A 15,070-nucleotide genomic window follows, 5' to 3' on the forward strand; every position below is an offset into this window, starting at 1 on the left:
TTAGAACACAGGTACAAATCTGATTGGCTCAGGGTTCGATTCTAAAATGGGGTTCACGTGGTGGGGCCTGACTTCAAAGTCTGGCACCTCAACTACCTGTGTATGAAGTACACTGTGACAAATAGAGTATTTTAGTTGAGGAGCTTCAATTACCTCTCACATGGTAAAACAAGTTGGAAAATTGATTTTTTCAGGAAGGAAAAAGACAGCAAAATAAAATCTGACCTCAGGAGACAACAGCTTTTAGGATCTAAAGGAAAGTTCAGTACTATGGTTTACAATCATATTTGTTAAAGAACATCTTGTTCTAGCAAGCTTCAAAATGAACAGTATTTAGCCTGCAGCTTCAATGGTGACTATCCTGATCATCATTAATTATAATGGAATATCATTGTGGTTTCATATCGTGATCTGGGTCCTCCTCATGGAATTGTCATCAAAACCTGAGGAAGAGCAGCCACAGGCTCTATTAATTTAGAGACATTCATTGGTGTGATGTAAAAAGACAAAATAAGGAAAGGGCTCATAACAATCTATTGTTTTGGCAGGAAAATCTACAATATGTAGGGACAAAAGTAGAATGTTATATTCGAAGCCATGATGCAAGCATGTGGTCTAAAGGAAACTAATGCAAAATTAGAGGTACAGAATACATTGAATCATGTTCATAATTGACAAGGAGTTGGAAGAATTCAGCTTTAAATGTTGATTCAGTTAATTTGTGGTTTTCCCAGTAAGATCAAGAGGCTTCTAGTAGTAGACAATTGCACTAAGTTTCAAATTCTTAAAAATCCAGCATAGAAATATATACCTGCTTTCAATCTTCCACTGACCAATTTGCTTTGCCCAAGCAGTTTTTACTTAAAATTGATGTTTCAAACTACTATGATAATCCATGTATTGTTTATAGCACCTGTTTAACCATTACCCCAATTAACAGTTTTGTCTGTTCTATCTATCTACAGGTATACCCAGCTTTTAGATATTTGTGTTTAAAATAGCCAACCATTCCCAGTCAGGGAAACAAATAACAAACAAACAATACAAAACAAAACAAGACAAAAAACAAAAATAGCCAACAAATAAAAAAAAACCACAGAGCATGAAAACCTGCCTTGTATGTAAGATGAGGATTGAAAATCAATTTTTCAAAGCCGTGTGACATTTGGTTCTTGACTAATTCTTGCCTAAGCATTGCATTATTCTCTCTCTATTGTTGCATTTTAACCTACAAAATGGGAAACATTTGTATTGTTTCCAATGTCTAGACCTCCTAGTAGAAATCATGCTAGGAGAGAGGGTCAGTCAAGATTTTTAGCAAAGAACCCACAGAAACATCTGATCAATTATTTTTACTTACAATGAAAATAATTTCAATTGAGTTAACAAGTTATTTATTGAAAAAATGTTGAGGTCCTTTTAACATATCAGGATTTGTACTAACTCGTGGTAGACATATTAATTATGTTTTAAATCAGTGTATTAAAGCAAGAATGTCAGTTAGCATTTTGAGTAAAACAGTTATTTCGTATATGCCATCATCCAATTTTGTCCCTTTTCTTCCAACTTAGCATCAATTCTTTCTTACAGTGAATTTCAGGTGTTATTTCATTTTAGACAATTTCACAATGAGAAAAAAATGCATGCTTTTCTATTTGTAATTCATTTCAGTTCTTCATTATTCTGCTAATTTGTAAAATACCATAACATGGCCAAGGAAGGTCATTTCTCATATTGGTATGATTTCATTAAAACTATCTTATCATTAAATATTTACTAGAAAATACAGTGGCAACCTTTAGGGTGGTTAGCTCTCCATCAACGGAACATGAAAGTTTCACAGAAGGGAAAGAGTAGAGGATTCATACATAACTCAGTAGTTCATTTAGATTTTGTTGTGTCAAACAGATGGCCTTGGCTTCACTGAGCCCTGCATTTACCAAAAAGATGAAGTGCATATTAATGAGCTTGTCCTTGGGTCTCCACCTACAGTCTATCTTTTTCCTGTCTCTCATGGTCCCAGGGCAGTGTCTCATGTTTCTAATAATTCTAATGCAAATTATCTCAGTAGTTTCTGCCTCAGTTACTCTTAGCTAATATAAGAATATCTAATTAACTTTCACCAAAGTTACATGAGCATTTGGTTTTGGAACTTGTCAAAATTCAAGTTCCTTCAGCACTGGAATTCGAGGCAAAGCTTACCTAGCCTTCCTGTTAGCTTTGGGGTATGAGCCAGTTTTCCTGTGTTAAAATTTTGACTTTTTGTTTCTTAAATAAAACAGTAATAAAAACACCAGTTTGAGACATATAGAAACTTATGAGATTAGTTATTTCATATGCAAAATGGATGGGATGTTGTGATACAGTATAAAAAAAAACCTTAATATTCATGCATTGAATTAACTTCCATTACCTAACAAATTCCACAGGAAATTAGTTCCACAAGAAACAAAATTCTGTCTTCCATTACACTGGGAAAAGAAATATAGCATAAACTAAGGAACACAGGGAGTTGCATTGATATAGAAGTCACCTTTAATAAAGAAAGCACATGCCAACAAAAGGACAGGATGTATCTCAGAAAGACATTTCCTTCATAATGACCTATAGTATATTTATTTCCAAGGAATCTATTGTGATTGCGATTATGCCACTTGAAGGCCAGTCACTGCGGTGTATAATCTCAGCTATTCAGAATGCAGAGATCAAGAGCTTCATAATTTGAGGAAATTTTAACAAATGATCTCCACATGGTATTCTGGACCTGTGAACCAGATATGTGGGGGGCACAAGTAGGAACAGGTCAAGTCATGAGCAAAAACTGGAAGCCCTACCTGGAAAATAACTTCAGCAAAAATAAATGTATAACATGAAATGTACAACTTTCTAAAAGTAGTCTTGTTATTAATTAAATAGTATGCTATAATGAGAGTTACAGATTATCCAATTACATTTGAAAACTGTTATGCAATTTGTGAGGAGGGAGTAAACATCAGGAGAATAAAAATGAAAAATGATCAGTAAAACATATTTACAGGTGTTAAAGCCTCTCTCTGTGTGTCTTTTTATTTTTAGGAGTCACAGATGAAAGCAATGAAGGAGACTGTACAACTCTGTCTGTCATCTGTCTTCCGTGATCAACCACCCCCTTTAAGTCTAATCACATCAAATCCTTCTCAGATGTTACTTCCACCCAGGAAAATTGCTGCTAAGATTCCAGATGCCAGGGTAAAAAGCAAGTTACTTTTGACTCATACTTTGAAATATAATATCAACTAATGTGCCATCTTCAAAATCTATTATACATGATCACAGAATACACCCAAAAAGGATTTCAAATTGCAAAGTTAGGAACCATAGGAAAGACTATAAGCCTGTAGATAAAGTATTCATAATGCCTCAGAAAGGTTTGGAAGCAGGCCTTCCATAGCAAAGATTCTCTTACTGTTTATAAATGCAAACTTATTATTATAAATGAGGGAAAACATGCAGACTCTGGGTGAGTCTGGTTTACTTTGCTTCATGTAATTTTTTCCCCAAATCTTTCCATTTCCTTACAAATGGGGGAATGTTATTTGTTCTGATGGAAGCATATTTTCTTGATCCACTCACCTACAGAGATCTGGATTGATTCCATATCATAGCTTCGGTAAATAATGCTGCAATGAGCATAGTTATGCTAGTAGTGTGGGCTTGTTTGTGGTCATTTGGTTAAATGCCTAGGAGTGGGATTGTTAGATGATAGGGCTAGTCCATGTTTAGTCTTTTGAGTAATCTCTATACAGCTTTCCAGAGTGGTTGAATGAGTGTACATTTCCACCAAGACTATATAGTACTGTTCCCTTTGGCCACATTTCCACCAACATCTGTTATTACTAGTTTTCTTAATAATGGCCATTCTAACTGAGATGAGGTGGAATATTAACTTTGTTTTAATTTGCATTTCTTTTATGGACAGAGATATTGAAAATTTCTTCATGTGTCTATTGGCCATTCTTAGAAGTCTATCTTTAAGAGTCTTTAGCGCAGTTAATAATGAAGTTGTTGTTTCATTGGGGTGGGGGTAATTTTTTGAGCTCTAAGTATATTTTAGATAACATATCCTTGTGTAATGTATAGCTAGTAAATATCTTCTCCCAATCTGTGGGCTGTCTATTTATCTTGTGAGCTATGTCCTTTGTCATGCGGAAACTCTGAAATTTAATGCAATCCAATTATCTAGCCTTTCTTTGACTTGGGTTTCTGGATTTTTGCTTCGGAAGAGTTGACCTGTGCGGAGGAGCCCTAGTGTTTCCCCTATCCTTTCCTGTAATATATTAAGGGTATCTGCTCTTACATTGAGGTCTTTGATTGCTTATCAAATAAACTCCCAGAAATAGAAGCAGGATTTTTTTCTTAATTGTTTTGTTTGCAGTAATTTATTTGATCTTTCTTTTTCTCCTATTTGTTTTATTCCCTGTTTTCACTGTTTTAGATTTTAGTACTCTGTCTTGTAAATAAGTTTATCTGATCTGCAGAAGAGAAAAGGAATCACAGAAAAGTTGGGACAGAGGGTGAACCAATTCAACAGTAATATTCACTAGACATAATGCTGGAATAAACTTTACAACATGGGGTTGGGGGAGGAGTGGAAGAAAATAAGGGAGGGGGAAAACATTGTTCAAAGAGAAATGTAATCATTACCTTACTTATGCAACTGTACCCCTCTGTAAGACACCTTTCCAATATTTTTTTTTAAGTTAAAAGAAAGCACAACAGTGAATTTAAAGGGAAGTATCTTGTGTTGCATACTATTAAGCCATCCCTTTTATGCATCTATTCGTGGTATAATCATGATGTCCACATAATTAAAATGCTTTATAAGTTAAGTGCACAGCTGTTAGCAGTGGTTGGAAATTGGAATCACATGCTTTTTATCATCTGTCTTTGCACTTATTATGTTGAATGACAGGACCTCGAAAAAATAAATTTGAATCTTTCCACCCCATTTTTTCCCTCTTCTTTCCCTGAAAACTCTACATTCTATGTTTTCTGAGTTTATCAGACTCAGGTAAAAATAGTACAAGTAAGAGTGATGTTTCATCCTTTTAACAGAAAAAATATTGAAATTGGTAAGCACACTCAAGACTCCCTACCTGTTAAGAATCCACTTTGACCATATCAAGAGTTCTTGTAAGCTTTGCATTTTTACGGACCTGTGAAAGTTACCTTCAACCCTAAACATAATTCATTGTGGAACTTGTTAATAGAATCAAGATTTTATTTGCTAGGAATAAGTCCTCATCCTGGCATTGAAATAAATGAATATTTATTGTTTTTCTGCACTTATCACAGAAAATGGCAAAGAGAATTGAAACTAGCTGGGTTTGGAGATGGCTCATTTTTCAAAAACCAATAACAAAAATCCAATTGTTTAAGATGAAGTTCAGTAAATCTAAGTTAATGTACTACACAGAACCCTATTTCAGAGATTAGCATTAAAAGCCTGTCTGGAATTTCATGTTTTTCCCAAAGTCTTTATCTTTTAATAGTGGTAGGAATTGTATTTTATGAATGCTTGGAGCTTAATATCTATGGAGAAAATTGACAGATATTATTTTTCAAATCCTGAATAGTATAATGCTATATGGATGTACAATAAGAAAAATAAACACTTCAGTCAAGGAACCATTTTCTCCATGTACACAAAGTAGTGTGTGTGTGTGTGTGTGTGTGTGTAATAGTGTGAGGTATTGGGGATCAAGCCACAGCCCTTGCATATGGCAGGCAATTGATCTACCATTGAGCTATAATACCAAACAAAATTAGGACATTTATCTGGTAGTCCTTCAGAGGTGCTAATAGTAAACCCAGTCATAATTGTGCCCTAATCAAACTAATGTGATGGTCATGTCATCCCATTTCAGTGCTGAACAGGGTTATTTTGACATGAGGACTTAAAATAGTACATTTTCACATTTTTCCCTTATATCTGGTCAAAGTTGTGTACTCTCATTTGTTTTTTGTAGTGTCTAATTATGTTGTTGTTGTTGATGATGATGATTGTGGATTATACTGTGATATGAACTTTAGATTTCAAGATTGTTAGAAAGGCATTCTACCACTAATCTATATCTTACGTATCTCTATGCCTTCTCCAACTTCCCTATAGATACTTATTTCAGTGGAATTTTGTTTGTTTTGCCAGTCCTAGGGTTTGAACTCAGAGCCTGAGCACTGTTCCTGGCTTCTTTATGCTCAAGGCTAGCACTCTACCACTTGAGCCACAGTGCCACTTCTGGCTTTTTCTATGTATGTAGTGCTGAATAATAGAACTCAGGGTTTCTGTATACGAGGCAAGTACTTTACCACCAGGCCATATTCCCAGCCCCAAGGATGCTATTTTTATTTCTTCAAATTCATCAGTTTGTAAGCTTATATTTTATTCTTTTGGATTTCTATGCCTTTGTATTTGTGTATAGGCAATGCACACATATTTATATGTATATTGTGCACACATACATATATGCTGGTTTTATATGTGCGTGAGATTATGTGTGTGAGATTTTATAAGCTTGAAATCCACTGCATTTGCAGGGCGAAATTACACTAGTTTACTGAAGAAAACTTTAAAATAATGTATTCATTTCAACCCTTCCATTATATATTTGGGTTTTAATTCTATAGCATAATATTATGGAATGTGTGTCAAGCGTATTAGATTTTTCTCAGTGACAAACTTTCTATCCATCATTGCCAGCTTCTTTCTGATATGATTGATTTTTTTCCTTATCCACTTAGTGAAAATTATTATTATTGTTATTATTATTTGATAATCAATGCTATAGAAAATGAATGTTGACTCCTTTTGTCTACTCTTGACCCTAGGGCACATTTCAATGTAGTGATGCCTGTACATGCCTCGGTGTGCTTACCTCAGTGATCTGCTTGACATTTGTCAGTACTCAAAAAATGCTTTCAGAGAATTCTTTAAAATGACATTTTCTGAGTGTTCTTCTGCTTACCTGACCTTTTTTTATTTAGAAGAGAGAAAATATATCTTATTAAGTTCTCATTAAAAGCTTAATGTGTTGTCTGGGAGTATGGTTTAGTGGTAGAGTGCTTGCCTAGCATGCATGAGACTCTAAATAACAAAATAAAATAAAACAAAAAGCTTTATAGCCAGCCAATCATTTTCTCATATGTATACCATAATTGTTGTAGGTTTTGAAGATGTTAATGTGGGATGGTAAGGCTCTGTCCTTTTGTAGACCGCAACAGTGTCATTCCAAGAAAGCAAGAGAATTGCAGGGGATGATTGTAATAGAGCAACATTTCATTCTTTTATTAATGTTTATATTTTTAATTAATTTTCAAATTTCAGATTTTTAATTGTCAAAGTGTAGTACAGAGGTGTTGAATTTTCAAATGTAAGGCAGGGAGTACATTTGTTATCCAACTTGTTACCACCTCCCTCATTTTCCACTTGCCTCATGTCCCCCTTTTACTCACCCCCCCCATGAGTCACACAGTTCTTTATATCATATGGTTTTGTAAGTATTGCTGTTTCATTGATTTGCCTTTTTATCCTTTGTCTCTGGATTTTGGTATCCCCTTTCCCTTTCCTAGGAAATGAGAATGACCAAGAGACACATGAAGAAGTGCTCTATTCCACTGGCCATAAAATAAATGCAAATCACAACACTGAGAATCCACTTCACTCCAGTAAGAATGCCAATTATCAGGAAAACTAATAATAACAAATGCTGGAGGGGATGTGGCCAAAAGGGAACCTTACTACATTATTGGTGAGAATGTAAACTTGTTCAACCACTCTGGAGAGCAGTATGGAGGTTCCTCAGAAGGCTAAACATAGAGCTCTCCTATGACCAAGCAGCTCCACTTAGGGGCATCTTCCTAAAAGATTACAAGCAAGAATACAGTAAAGCCACCAGCGCAACAATGTTCATCGCAGCACAATTTGTTATTGTTAAAATATGGAACCAATCAGGATGCCCCTCAGTAGAGGAGTGGATCAGGAAAATGTGCTATATACATACAATGGAATTCTATGCCTCTATCAGAAAGAATGAAATTGACCCATTAGTAAGGAAATGGAAGGACTTGGAAAAAATCATACTAAGTGAAGTGAGCCAGACCCAAAGAAACTTGGACTCTATGGTCTCCCTCATAGGGAATAATTAGTACATTAGGTAATTAGTACATTAGATTAGTCATAGCAGAATATCACAATAGCCCAATAGCTATGCTCACATAAACACATAAGATTTTATTTTATTTTTATTGTCACAGTAATGTACAGAGGGGTTGCATTTACACACATAAGGTAGTGAATACTTCTGTTGTCAAATTACCTCCCCTTTTATTTTTCTCTCAACTTCCCTCTTCCTTACCCCCCACATCTGTACTGCTAGTATACAACATATAGTTTTCTAAGTATTGTGCTGCATTAGTTCACCTCTTACCCCCTTTCTTGTCATTTTGATGCTCCCCTTCACTTCCCTAATTTAAACAAACATATATACAATACCTAGGCTATTAAATCAAATACAGTGACAACAGAGGCTAAACCACATAATTTAGGAGTCCATATTTTAAACTCATCGGACTAAAGGTAATGAACTAGGAGAAAATCGTTCTGAATGCAAACAGAGGGCCAAAGACATGGCTAAAAATTGTAGAGTACCTGCCTATTGAGAGCAAGGTCCTAACTTTAGAGCAGGTGCAGTAAATACATACATACATACATACATACATACATACACGCATGTGAATAAATAAGGTTATATTTGTAATGCCTTTCTTTAGATACCATAAACTTTATACCAGATGGTAAAGATCAAACTTATCAACCAGGAAATCTTATTAGAATTTGTCACAAAATGATCCCTAGTAAAGTAAAAATGAGAAAATTGGGACAATGGATTTATGATGTATGAAACAGAAATTTGATTGCAAATATTAGCAACAAAGAACTGGTATGGCCTGAAGATTAAATGAGATGCATGGAGAGAAAATCAAGAATCTCCTGTGTTTGCATTTATTCACTAACATAAGGAAGGCAAGAAGAGATTTTACAACAAAGTCAGTTTCTAATCAAAAACCCAATTGGCTGGGTGTCAACTTGTTAGTATTTGGAACATCATTGCAAAACAAAGTGCATATATAGGTATCAAGAACGTAGTTTTTGATTTTGTTCTAATGCTGTGTACAGCACCCTTGAACATATATGAAAATACTTGAAATAACCTAAAGGCTTTGTGCAGAGAGAAAATGGCAAGGGATGCAAAGCATATTAAACAAGAGTAACAGCTTGAGCATGACTGTAACTAATGTACAATTTAGAGTATTTGTGGTGCACTACAATAACGTCCATGTATTTCCTGAGATATTATTCAGTAATTATTTGAGCAGACAATACACCATTGTGTCCTATATTAAAACAATCTCTCCTAGAAAAATAGTACACGTACATATCTGTTTTCATTTTTCTTTTTGTAGAGTTATACTGATTTTTTCAGTACTGGAAATTTAGATGGAGATCATCTGATCACTAGGCAAGTGGTCTAGTATTTGAGCCATGTCCCCAAATGCCATGCAGCCTAGGAAAACAGCAGGTCCATATGTCATATAATATCTTGAAGTCATTTGGTACATGGCAAAACAGATGTGTTCTTGCCAATTTCCCAAGGCATATCTTCCTGTATGGATCATTTTTTTTGGCCTCCAAAAACAAAATAAAAATCCAGATCCAAAGAAACATAGGTTGCATGATTTCCCACATTTGTGGTAACTAAAATGTGCTATATATCTGATTCTGGATAAATAAAATAACAAAACTAGAACAAAGAAGAAGGACGTTAACAAATACATGACCACATTTGTTTATATTTTTATCTGTTATCCTCTATATTTTCTGTTACAAACACATATGAAAATTTGTGTGCTTCACTTTTTTAAATAATTGTTTTGCTATTCTTTGGAAGACAGAAAAAATGTTTGAAATTTAAAGTACTGATAGTCACATAGAAAAATATAACCACCAATCAACCCTTTTATCATTTAAGTAAACTTATTCTGGAAAAATTATATTAAAAAAAAACACCCTGGAGATGAAAGTCGCTTGCCCCCAGAGAATTCTATGCTTCTGTTAGAAAAAATGACACTACCCCATTCATACGAAAATGGAAGGACTTGGAAAAAAAATTATACTAAGTGAAGTGAGCCAGACCAAAAGAAACATGGACTCTATGGTTTATCTCATAGGGAATAATTAGTACATGTTTAGGCTACTCATAGTAGAAGATCACAATAACCCAATAGCTATGCTCTTATGAACACATAAGATGATGCTAAGTGAAATGAATGCCACATTATGGAAACAAATATTACATCAATGTTTTAAGTATTTTCAACATGCCATGTGAAACCACACCATTTTTTGTTTGTTTATTTGTCTCGTATTCCCTTCCTGTGTTTGTCCCCATGCTATCACTGTATGTATGTGTATTTTTTTTTTTTTTTTTTTTTGGCCAGTCCTGGGCCTTGGACTCAGGGCCTGAGCACTGTCCCTGGCTTCTTCCCGCTCAAGGCTAGCACTCTGCCACTTGAGCCACAGCGCCGCTTCTGGCCGTTTTCTGTATATGTGGTGCTGGGGAATCGAACCTAGGGCCTCGTGTATATGAGGCAGGCACTCTTGCCACTAGGCTATATCCCCAGCCCTGTATGTATGTGTATTAAAACTAGGGCAGCGGGCTGGGAATATGGCCTAGTGGCAAGAGCACTTGCCTCGTATACATGAAGCCCTGTGTTCGATTCCCCAGCACCACGTATATAGAAAATGGCCAGAAGTGGCGCTGTGGCTCAAGTGGCAGAGCATTGGCCTTGAGCAAAAAGAAGCCAGGGACAGTGCTCAGGCCCTGAGTCCAAGCCCAGAGATTGGCACCAAAAAAAAAGAAAAAAAAACTAGGGAAGGGTAGGGCTGGGAATATGACTTAGTGGTAAAGTGCTCACCTCCTACACATGAAGCCCTGGCTTCAATTCCTCAGCACCATATATATAGAAAAGGCCAGAAGTGGTGCTGTGGCTCAAATGGCAGAATGGTAGCCTTGAGCAAACAGATAGTGAGCCAAGGACAGTGCCCAGGAAAGGGAATATCAAAATCGAGAGACAAAGGGTAAAAAGACAAATGATTCCAAAAGCAATACATACAAAACCATCTGGTGTAGACCAACTGTACAACTCATGGGAGGGGGGACGGGAAAGAGGTAGGGGGAGGCGAAAAATGAGGGAGGAGGTAACAAGTTGAATTAGAAATGTATTCACTGCCTTACATATGAAACTGTAACCCCTCCGTACTTCACTTTGACAATAAAGGGGAAAGTAAAACTAGATTTAAAAAAATGAAAAAAAAAATACCAAAACACTTGGACCTGATAAACTATACAGGTCTTCTAGACACATCCTCTGGGATTATGTTATTAGAAGAGACTCACGTTGGCTCAATAGCTATATGCATCTGACTCTATAAATTATTGTTCACTGAAATCAACTCCAGGAAATGGAAACATGAGCTTTTCTATTCTTTCTTGTTGTCTTTGTTTTTATTTTCTTTTGTAGGCACAACAATGATGGGATAAAGGGTGGGCAAATGCTGCACTGACATTCACTAGACAATACATTGAAAATGAACTACAAAACTCATGGGTGGGAGAACAGGAGGTAAAAAAATCTGTGAGAAGTGAAAGTATTGCATTGTTCAAAGAGAAATGTAGTCTTTGGCTGGGATGTAGCAATGACAAAGTGGTTACCTAGCAAGTGCAACATCCTGGGTTTGATCCCCAGTAACAAAATAGAGAAGAAAAGAAAAGAAAAGAAATGTCCTCTTTTTCTGACTTATGTAACAGCAGCCCCTTTGTGTCTCACCTTTACAACAAAAATGAATATGTTAATGTAGGTTAAAAAATAGAAAGGCAACCTCATCATAAAGTTCAGGATGTAATTACCAATGGATTGTCAATTGGACAAAGATAATTGTATAAAGAAAAAACCTTGCCACTGGAAAATCAAAGCTTTGACACTAAAAATTGCTGGTGGAAAATAAATAGATAAATAAATAAATACAATATCTAAATGGCTTTTGGAAGTAAAAAAAAAAAAGTTTCTCCACACTGTTCCATTAGAAGACAACCTGAGTATTCAGGTTCCTTTCTAGTGGCACCAACTTGGATCTGGGTTGGAATCTATGGCTAAATGTCACATACCCGGTGCCAAGAATCATATGTGAGAGCATAAATGTGAAATTCAATAGAATAATTGAAAATTCTATCTTGTGCCAACTATTCAATGGATATGGGACCTTGAGCAATTTTAAAGCAACCTCAGATTATTTATTTGTGAAATGAAATGTATTGTGTAAAACAACATGTCTAATAAACAAAAATCATATCTCTTCTGTATTTAAAGCAGAATACCTGCAACATTGTATTGAATAATCATGAACATTGGCTGCAGAGTCAAGTTGAATGTGACTCTCTACTCTATAATGCCAATGAGAGATCTTTTTGAACCAAGTTTTCACTACTAATATGTGTGATAATATTATTTCCAGAGTCTGTTAGGAAGATAAATTGAATGTCATTAGTTTTAGACTTATATCATCCAGTGCAATATTGATTTGTGGTCTCTTTGGGTGTCTATCAAAATATCTAAATTGAAATCCCCAGTTCAAACTAAGTCATTATTTCCTTTTCATCCTTAAAGTTCTTATTTATGACTCCTTCATTATGTACAATATATTTGTAGTATATTACATGGGGTCATACCTAAATAATACATATTATTATATTAGAGGAATAATCTCAAGAACAGCTAAAATTTACAACCATCCCAAGCTTTGTCAAAGTGGGAGTTTTGCTTAAAAAACAAAAAACAAAAAAACACCATTATATCATCAGCTGAACCTGAAGAGATCTCAGAAGACAAATGATTTTTTACTAGGTTCTGGGGAAATTTCAGGAAAAAAATATTATTTAAAAAAAGTACTATAACAAAAAACCAAACAAATAATTCTAAGAGCACTAGAAAATCTCTCTCTTCCTTTTTTATTTTTTTTAAAAAGACAAAAATGAGAAAGTTTATTTTTAAAACACTATGATAACAGTCTCAATAAAAAAGACTTATGAATTGTCCATACTTCCACTAGTACTAGTGGGTTTTTATATATATATATATATATATTTATTATCAAACTGAATTACAGAGAGGTTACAGTTTCATACATTAGGCATTGGATACATTTTTTGTACTGCTTGTTACCTCATCCCTCATTCCTCCCTCCCCCATCCCCCTTTCCCTCCCCCCCATCAGTTCATTTACACCCAACAGTTTTGCAAGTATTGCTTTTGTAGTTGTCTTTTTTTTACCCTGTGTCTCTCGAATTTGGTATGCCCTTTCCGTTTCCTACTTCTAATACCAGTATACCCGGTTTGCAAAATACTCAAATAAGATACAGAGATAGGGTAGGTACAATCACAGGAAGGTGATACAAGAAGATCATCAATAATTTCCTTACAAATGGGGCAATGTCATTCTTTCTGATAGAGGCATAAAATTCCATTGTGTATATGTACCACATTTTCCTGATCCATTCTTCTACTGAGGGGCATCTGGGTTGGTTCCAGATTCTATCTTTAGCCCACTTGATGAGGGGGCTATTGGTTCTTTGCGGTTTTGTTTGGGAGAAAGGTAATTTTTTGAGTTCTGCATATATTTTAGATATGAGGCCCCTGTCCATTGAATGGCCAGTAAAGATCTTCTCCCAATCTGTGGGCTTTCTGTTTATCTTGCGAGCTATGTTCTTTGCCCTGCAGAAGCTCTGCAGTTTGATGTAGTCCCATTTGTCCAACCATTCTTTGATTTGTCCAACCTTTCTGGGTCTTTTTTAAGGAAGCTCAGTCCTGCACCAAGGAGCCCAAGTGTTTCTCCTACTCCTTCCTTTATTGTTTTCAGGGTGTCTGTTTTGATTTCGAGGTCTTTGATCAATTTGGAATTGATTTTGGTGCAGGATGATATATAAGGATCCCCTTTTTTATTTTTTGTAACACGTCCTGGGACTTGAACGTAGGGCCTGGGCACTGTCCTCGAGCCTTTCTATTTTCAAGGCTAGCCCTCTACAAATGGAGCCACAGCAACACTTCTGAAGTTTTCTACTTCGATGGTGCTGAGTAATTGAACCTGGGTCTTCATGCATGCTAGGTAAGCACTCTACCTCTAAGCCACATTCCCAGCCCAGAAATCTCATATATGATGACCTCGAGTTTCCCTGGTTTTTCACTTCTGTACTTTGTGTCATGAGAATATAGTATTCCTTTTTCACTGGGATGAATCAAGTACTGTCTTGAAAAAGTAAGGACCTCTGGTTTTCTTGGCTCGAGAACTGTGAGAAGCAAATTTTATTTATTAATGCACCATGGGTGATGTTTTCTTAAAATGTTGCAACCAGGCTATAACTTTACAGTTCCAGTATTGTATGTTGTCTAAGAAACAACTTTAAACTTAGTATTGGAAGAATAATTCTTGTAGCTTTATTCCAGGATACAGATTTCTGGATAATTCCAGACACTATGAATCATTTTGAATGATAATTGACTTGATCTATTGCTGAGACCCCAGTTAAGAATATTTAAAGGAGTCTTCACTCAATTATGATAGTAGTCTGGAATGACTCAGAGGTAGATTGATTGCTTGGAGAGGAGTAGATGAGACGATTACTCAGACACTTTCCATATGCCTTGAGATTCCTCACAGAATGGAAATATCTCACCTTATCCAGATTGTTTCCATGAAGAACTCATAAAGAAAAAAAAAGTTTCACAGAGTAAAAATTAAATAGCATAGCCTTTTTTGATTATTTTTAATGCTGTAGCAATCAATAGGTCTTTTGTAATGGTTAAAATGTTTACCAAGTTTTCACACTTAAAGAAAAAAATACCAGTATGAAACAATAACCACTCTGTACATCTCTTTGACAATAAATAAATTAATAAAAAAAGAAAAGTAGCAAATTGAA

At 35.4% G+C, this 15,070-nt stretch overlaps 1 protein-coding gene across 1 annotated transcript in view; it reads left to right on the top strand.

Annotated features, from left to right (window-relative positions):
• Positions 1–15,070, top strand: part of Luzp2 (leucine zipper protein 2) — a 344,929-nt gene that overhangs the window by 301,918 nt on the left and 27,941 nt on the right. Inside the window, exon 9 of the mRNA XM_048360954.1 lies at positions 3,076–3,240. Coding sequence (XP_048216911.1) covers positions 3,076–3,240 — 165 coding nt within the window. The remainder of the gene's footprint in view (positions 1–3,075; positions 3,241–15,070) is intronic.

This window comes from Perognathus longimembris, chromosome 13, assembly GCF_023159225.1.
Source record: "Perognathus longimembris pacificus isolate PPM17 chromosome 13, ASM2315922v1, whole genome shotgun sequence".
Lineage (NCBI taxonomy): Eukaryota > Metazoa > Chordata > Mammalia > Rodentia > Heteromyidae > Perognathus > Perognathus longimembris.